This window comes from Equus caballus, unplaced genomic scaffold, assembly GCF_041296265.1.
Source record: "Equus caballus isolate H_3958 breed thoroughbred unplaced genomic scaffold, TB-T2T haplotype2-0000448, whole genome shotgun sequence".
NCBI classification, from domain to species: domain Eukaryota; kingdom Metazoa; phylum Chordata; class Mammalia; order Perissodactyla; family Equidae; genus Equus; species Equus caballus.
In genome coordinates this window covers 651,061-658,679 of record NW_027221892.1, presented here as the reverse complement: position 1 = coordinate 658,679, position 7,619 = coordinate 651,061, and the positions used below count along the sequence as shown (strand labels likewise).

Below are 7,619 nucleotides of genomic sequence, written 5' to 3'. Positions count from 1 at the left end.
GTGCAGCTGAAAGGGGAGTGGGACCAGGGGGTGATGAGAACGGGTGGAAGATGCCCCTTGAGATGGGCAGGTGTGAGCCGTGTTCTGGTGCTTGGGGGAAGCAAGACTGGGCTGCGAGCCAATGGGACTTCTCTTCCCCGCCCCTATTGGGTCCTCGGTCATCCTGCGCTGGGCGGCCTCAGCGGACACAGACAAAACCCAGAGACTCCCAGAAGCTTCAGGCCACCTCCTCAGGTTCCTGAGCTGCAGCTGACCAGTGCCTCCTGCCTGGGGCTGCGGGGGCCTGCAGACTCTGAGCTCGGGTGTGGCAGGGTCAGGTGACAGTCCCCATCCTCCCCAGGAGCTGTTCAAGAAGGTGGAGCCCCGCCACTGCCTGGGTTTTGTGTGGTGCCAGCGGCCCAATGGGAGCAAGGAGTACCTGGCTCCCACGGTTCGGGCCACTATCAACCAGTTTCTTCACGTGTCCGGCTGCGTCATCACGACGTGCCTTGGGGACCTCAGCATGACGGCCCAGGACAGGGCCAGAGTCGTCGAGCTGTGGATTCAGGTGGCCAAGGTCAGTAGCGGCAGGGCCCAGGGAGCCCCTCCCTGGAGTCAGGGGGACTGCCCCTTCTCCTCTCGCAGCTTTCAGCCTTGAAGTCGGTGGTCTGGGCCTCGGCAAAGTCCTAGGCCCCTTGCTGCCAAGGGCCTGCTGACCTTGAGTGCTGGTCCCAGTGGTGGGAAGCTCCCTTCCCGCCCTGGGTTGAGCTAAAATCTTCCTGCCCGCGAGCGTTACTCATCAGCTCCCAGGTGTGCCCTCCCTCGCTTCCCTGGGCATCTGCCTCATCCAGGACAGCAGAAGCCCACGAGGGGACACAAGCCAGAGGAAGCAGGGCTCCAGCCCGCCGTCGCAGCTCATTCCCTTCCCTTCCTCAGGAGTGCCGAGTCCTTGGAAATTATGCGTCCCTGCGTGCCATCGTGTCTGCTCTGCAGAGCCCCTCCATCAGCCGTCTGCAAAAGACATGGGGACGAGTTGCCAGGTGGGTAGGCCGTGCTCCATCCAAGCACCACCAGGGCGGACGAGACATCCCCCGTGCGACTGCCATGGACCCCTCATTCAGCTAGGACCATCTGGGAGGCAGCGGACCCTAGGGATGGGGACTGGCCTCCTTGCTCGGGTCTCTGAGACTCTCTGAGACCCTAGGCAGTGGCTCCCCCCTTGTCACATCCTGGATTGAGCCACACTGGAGATTTCCAAGGGTGTACTTCGCAGCAACGGAGCCCTCATCGGCAACCAACGCTGTTAGAAACAATGTGCTCAGTCGGAGTGGGAATGGAGGCCCCAGGTGACCGCAGGAGAGCCTCCACCCGAGTCCCACGGTGACCTCAGAGCTCCGAAGAACCCGGGGAAAACCCTCGTCCAGGCCCCAGGCCCTTTGAACCTTCCGGGTTCTCAGCCAAAGGCATGTCGCCTTCAACCGCCCCGGGTTTTCTTTCCTCCTTTCCTCTCCCCTCAGGAAGAGCTCTCGAAAGTTGAAGAGGTTCGTCAAAGACCAGTGGGTGAGCAGGAGGCAGCTGGTGAAGGTAAGACGGAGGCTGCACATCTGGAAGGAGGGGGAGCGAGAGGGGAGGGGACCCGGCAGGATGAGCTTTGGTTCTCCTGTCACGTGAAGTTGGTCAGGAAAAGATGGACAGGAAGAGGGATGTGCTAGCTCCATGGGCAGGTGGGGGCAGTTTGGGACAGGAGGCCAGGGGCATGGGATAGAATGGTGCGGGCTGGACTGTTCCAGGAGGCTGAGGACCTGGCAGAAGGTGCCGGTGTCTGGCTTCCATGCTGCTCCATCAGCTGCCCTGCATCTTCCTCCTGGCCACTGGCTGGAGCGAGTGGGCGGGCTTCCTTTCTTCCGAAGTCAGCCCAGTCTGTGCTCAGGAAGCCAGGGCCCCACTGCTCCTTCTGTCTTCACTGTGCCTCGCAAGAAGGGCACCCTGCCTGCCTGAGGGATGGGCACTGCCGGATCCCACGGGCCGGGGGCACTCAGGGGCTTCCCAGCCTTGGGACGGACACTGGACCTGGGACAGATCTGTGTCCCCTCGGTGACTCCCCACTCTGGCCCCTAAAGTGGGCGCTGCAGACAGTCCCAGTGGGATGCTCACCCAGGTCCTTGTTGGCGATGACATGTGCCCCGGAGGGCAAGGGCAAGTGCCCAGGGAACTGATGGCTTCTTCAGGGATCCTTCCCGCCCAGACGTCAGAAGTTTCCTCGTAAAACAGAAAGGAAATGCCACCCCGCAGTGCCCTGGTCGCCCCCTCCCCTGCTAGTCAGACGTGGCATTCGGGGTCCCCATCCTGAGCGGATGAAGAAAGAATTCTGTGCAGGGGAACTCCCTGAGGGGATCCTAGGGAGCTGAGGGCTTTAGCAAGGCCTTGGCCTCGGCCTGGGATCAGAGACTCCTGGGCGTTGGGGCTGGCAGAAGCCACTTGACCAGGCCTCCTGAGACACCTCATCTCCCTCCATCCGTGGCTCGGCCCAGCTGGGGGCCCGAACACAGCCTGAGAGTCCCGAGGACAGCACTGTGGTCAGCGGCTGGGCAGAGGGTGGTGTGAAGGCAGAGGAGACAGGGGCCTGTGGCTGGGAGGGGGAGCAGCCTCTCCTCTGGGGCCCCCTGAGCAAGTCCCTGCCCCTGTGTGGGCCTTGGTCTCCTCATCTGGGAGCCAGAGGGAGATGAGCCGTGGTGCAGGCCTCACAGTGGGTGCCGAGGCTCAAGGGTGGGGAGGAATGTGGGGAGCTTGGACCTGGCTCCAGAGGCAGGCTTGAGCGGAGAGCAGTGATGACGGTCAGATGACGCTTGGGCCTCAGGAGACTGTGGGAGGCAGACAGAGTTCGTCAAACCTTCCAGACGAGGTAACAGGTTCAGGGAGGCCTGGGCGGGCCCAAGGTCACACAGGAGTGAGTGTTGGAGCTGGGATGGCTCTGGAATCAGAGCACCCTGGAGGCGGGAGCCGCAGGGGCACCAGGTGACTGGGGCCACATGTCCAGGGTCCCCGATCTGGGAGGGGTCTGGGAGGACACTTGGAGGGGAGCGTCGGCTCACTGGCCCTGTCAACACCCTGGCAGGAGGCGACCTCTATGTTGACCAGCCTGGAGACGGGCCCCACAGGTGCCCAGAAGGTAAGGGTGCCTGTGGAGGAGGGGCCCAGGAGTCGCAGGAGAGGGGACTCCCCTTCCTAGCCGGAGGTCTCTACCAGCAGAGAGGGAGCCTTTCTCCTCCAGCCCTGCTCCTGGTGCCACAGACCTGAAATGCCTGCGTTGGAAGTGACCAGGAGGAGGCCTGGAACGGATGGGCGCACAACGGATTTGGGACAGGGAGGGGCGGGGACCACGTACCCTGGGTTTTGCCAGAGCCGGCTGCTGGGAGGTGCCTGGAGGAGTTTGGGGTTCCTGGAGGAGAGAAGAGGAGGAAATTGGGGGGAGGCCGCCTAGGTGGGTAGCTTGGGCTGGGCAGGAGGCTGGGGTGAGGAGTGGAGGAGAGGTCTTTGACGGCTCCTGAGAGCGGGATCTCATCACCGTCTCCACCCCGCTGGCACAGGGGCTCATCCCCTTCCTTGGCACATTCCTCAATTACCTACTGCTGCTGGACACCAACATGGAGGATTACCTGGAGGTGAGTGAGCCTGGAGGTGGAGCTGGGGATCAGGATTCGGAGATTTGCGAGGAGAGACTTGCACTGAGGCCTGAGCTCACAACCCTTGGCAGAGTCCTCTCGTGAGGGCCTCACAGCCACCCCGGGAGCTGGGTGTCATGGCCATCTTAGTGATGAGTGAATATAGGATCCAGGTGAGCCGCCAGTCCAGGCTGCCTGACTGCGGAGCTGCTGGAGGGTGTGTCTGAGCTGGACTCAGCCTCTCCCTCAGGCCCCGCCCCTGCAGGGAGTGAAGCCTGGCCCCTCCAAGGCAGGAAGCACACGAGTGGCTGAGCATCCCTTCCTGCCTGAGGCCTCAGTCTGTGTGTCTGTCAGAGAGGGCTGTCTTAGAATGTCCCTGAGCCATAGCCCCGTGGCCTCCTTGCTCTGGAGCTCAGAGTCTTGCCCGGGACCCATTCCCGTTTCTGGTAGCGCCTGCTCCCTGGTCGACCCTGCTGGTAGTGCAACCTGAGAAAGGGTGGAGACGGGGGCTAGCTATGGGCTAAGGGGGCTGTTGCTCATGGGCTTTGGCTCTCTGCCTTCCAGGGAAATGAGATCAATTTTGAGAAAAGGAGTGAGGTGAGCAGCTGTGGCCTCCCCGTGCGGAGGGTGGGGCTGTGGCAATCAGAGACTCCTCCGGGGAAGACCTTCTCTGGCCCGATGCCTTGGGCCTTGCTTTCCTTGGGAGAGTTCGGCACCCAGAGCTGGGAAAGCCGTCCCATTGGTGCGTGGGGGAAGGGGCTGGCACCAAGGACACCTTCCTGCAGGAGGAGCTATTTCAAGCCAACTGTGAGAACGAGCAAGTCCTGCACGGAATTGGAGGGAAGGAGGGTTCCCATGTGGGCCAAGACCCCAGACCAGCTCCTTGACCCTCTTCTCACCTGTCTGAGTCCCCAGCACGGTCCCCCACCCAGGCCCCGTCTGCATCATGTCCTTTCTCCCAGGAATTCAAAGTCACCGAGCAGATCTTCCTGCTCCAGGAGGCAGTCCATCTTTACCACATTGAGGCTGAGGAGCGATTTGGGGCCTGGTTCGAGGCCATGGAGCCCCTCAGCGAGGATGAGAGGTGAGGCGGGGCAGGAGTTGGTGAGGGCAAGGCGGACTCTCTCTGATGGCCAGCTCCAGGGAGCCCGTGCCCGTGGCTTCCGGGTCAGTCCCGGGGCTTGTCGCATGGTCACCCGTGGGGCCCTGGGACTCCAACTGCTGGCCGTCTCTGGGAGGGTCACCTGAGGTGTGGCTCCCGGTAGCTGAAAAGTCCCCTCTGTCCTTTAGCTACAGCCTGTCCTGCCACCTGGAGCCCCCACAGGAGAGGGCCGGCAAGATGCGCCGGTTTTTCCTGCCCAAGAAGAACCGCGCGTCTCTCAGCTCAGGGCTCGGTGAGTGTCCAGACAGGCAGGGACTGAAGCCAGGGGCTCCGGAAAGCTTCGGGCTAAGCACGGGCCTAGGGAGATGGACAGCCGGCACGGGGATCCCAGCTCCACTGCTGACCAGGCCTGTGAGGGACAATTCCCTTGACCTTTGTGGGACTCAGCTTCCTCTTCTGTGAAATGGGGGAAGCGAAATGCCAGCTCCCATGTCAGGGACAATGGGGTAGTGTTGACTGAACACTCAGGACAAGGTTTGGAGCAGAATGCAGTGGGGCTGAGGTGTTGGGCTGGGATACTGGTGCGACCCCCCCAATCATCAGTGTCTTCTCTTCAGTCACCAGACCCCTGACGCAGAACCCAGCAACAGTGGCAGATCCCGGTCCTTCCAACAGCTCGAGTGCAGCCTGCTCTTCAGCGGCGGGGACGCGGCTGGGAAACACGCGGGGCCCCAGGCCGGCTCCTCCCATGCTGATGGGGAGAAGAACATTCTAAGCCTTTTCCTGGGAGCCCTGGAGCCCAAGAGGGAGGGGACGACCCCACCCCACAGGCCTGGCAGCTCCACCCCAGCGCCTGTTTACCACTTGGGAAGGGGCCGTATTTCTTTCGTGTTAGTAGTTAGTGCCAGTTTTGAATTTGATGTTAAAATCCCGTTTCTGTTCCAGCCTGCGAGTCACGGTCTGGTTCTTTCCCCTCCTGTGCTCGTGTCAAGGAGACACAGACTCTCGCGTTCCTCCTGGAATGAAGAAATCTTGCAGGGTCTCGGCTTATTGTATGTGAGAGAAGGGAGAAGGGCCAGGCCCCTCCCTGGATACTGAGGGACACCTCCGCGCCCCCCCTTACTCAGAGGACGGCTTCATTTCAGTGTGGTTCACGTGGGCCAGGAGCAGAGACAGCACCCAGAGCTCCTGGCATTTAGAGGGTGGAGGTACTTTCACAGGCAGAGCAACAACCACTGGAATGCGGGTGTCTTTAAAATGGCACGGGCCAGCACCACGACCTGCCCCAGGACAGTGGCTGCTTTTCCACCCCTTTGGAGGAGAGGCCACGTTTTCGGCTTCTCTTGTGGAGGTTCCTCTTCACCAGATGTTAGGAACTTGTCGTTTTCTAATGAGGCTCTGGACAGCAGCAGCTCTAAGTGCAGAGAACGATGTAAAAGCTCAAAACGTGCATGTGGAGGGTCAAGGCCGGAGAAGGTCATGTGCAGATGGACTAAGGGCAGGCAGGACCCTCCCTCCCCCGGCCCCTCTGGGGGCTCCATGTTCACCCTTCACCTGGATTGGAATCCTCTGGGATCCTGGTCCACGGCTCCGAATTCCTTTCCCTGCAAGTTTGGTATCCAGGGGGACAGATCTGTGATGCAGCTTTGAAGGCTACATCTGGGCATCCTTCCCGACGCATCACTGCTCCTTGTCCACCAGGATTTCCTGCCTCCGTGCACTTCCTTCTGCAATTCTTGGAAGGGCAGAAATTCCCTCGAATGCCTCGGCCTCTCTGTCCCGTACCTCGTGGCCACTCCTCCCTGGCAGGGTCTGACGGATCACGGGTGGAGTCTGCTTTGCAAACATTAGATACCCTAATCCTGGCCAAAGAATGACCTATACTCTCCCTCGCTGCCCAGGGTGACATCTGGGCCCCTGTGGTTCTGAGGTGTGTGGTCTCAGGCAATCACCTGTTCACACACTCAGGCATGTTGTTTCTGACTCATCCTAACGGGGCAGGAGGACCTGAGCCTATAAACCATGCAGCCCCTCGGAGGGCTGTGTTCTCTTGCCCAGCCTTATGCTCCGTTTATGGTGTGGGTGTGAACCTTTCCCGTTGGAAGCTTTCAGAGATGAGTCGTGAGAGGAGGGTGGTTGAGGGGTCCAGCAGGGAACGCAAGCAAACGGATGACGGGTAAACACAGCCTGACAAAATTAAAACACTTAAATGGTTCCAGTCTGGTGGTGAGCAGACACTGCTCCGAGCTCACTCCAAGAACCCACCCGGTGACCAGGAGCTAGAGGGTTACCACCTGGCATTTTGAACGCCCCCCCCCACCCCACCCCGGGAAAGACCCTGTAAGACTAGGACCACAGGAAGTGCTTGGCCCTTCTGAGTTCTCCCCTCCTTTCTGATGGCTGCAAGTGTCACCCAGACACACAGCAGCGTGAACCCTGCCAGGGAGGCCTCCTCAGTACGGCCAGCAGCTGAGGAGAAATGCTGGTTCCCAGCAGCCCAGGCCCTTCTTGGTATGGCACAGCCATCCAGGAAGGTGACTTTCTAAATGGAAGCCGGAGCCGGCTGTACCTTCCCGCCACAGAGAAAGAGAAGTGCCAAGTCCCAAGGCTAGTCCAGGCCCAGGAGGAAGACACCGTGTCCAAGGGGTTTCCCTCACAGGGCCGTGAGGCTCCTGAGAGCCGACCCTTTGGTTGCAGCGCTTTGTTTGTCATGAGCCTACCAGACGGCAGAGGACAATAACTCGTTGCCTCTTTGGGCTTCCAATGGCCAAAAATGAACTGATCGCCAACAAAAAGAGGCCCACATGTGCAGCACGTGTATCTCATCAGTCTTTATGTTACTTTGATATAAATTTTAGAGAGAGAGCTATATATAT

General features: G+C 60.4%; 2 protein-coding genes across 2 annotated transcripts; both read left to right on the top strand.

Annotated features, from left to right (window-relative positions):
- The first annotated feature begins 389 nt into the window (after window positions 1-389).
- On the top strand, window positions 390-1,674 carry LOC138922090 (ral-GDS-related protein-like). Its single transcript, XM_070258924.1, has 3 exons — window positions 390-556; window positions 916-1,019; window positions 1,497-1,674. Exons 1-3 carry the CDS (start codon window positions 503-505, stop codon window positions 1,648-1,650), a joined length of 312 nt encoding a protein of 103 aa, XP_070115025.1. The 5' UTR covers window positions 390-502; the 3' UTR covers window positions 1,651-1,674.
- A 1,183-nt stretch (window positions 1,675-2,857) lies between these two features.
- LOC138922088 (ral guanine nucleotide dissociation stimulator-like) lies at window positions 2,858-5,686 on the top strand. Its single transcript, XM_070258919.1, has 7 exons — window positions 2,858-2,994; window positions 3,095-3,148; window positions 3,567-3,641; window positions 4,206-4,238; window positions 4,604-4,725; window positions 4,932-5,035; window positions 5,361-5,686. The coding sequence occupies exons 2-7, from the start codon at window positions 3,107-3,109 to the stop codon at window positions 5,516-5,518; spliced, it is 534 nt and encodes a 177-aa protein (XP_070115020.1). The 5' UTR covers window positions 2,858-2,994; window positions 3,095-3,106; the 3' UTR covers window positions 5,519-5,686.
- The last annotated feature ends 1,933 nt before the right edge of the window (window positions 5,687-7,619 follow it).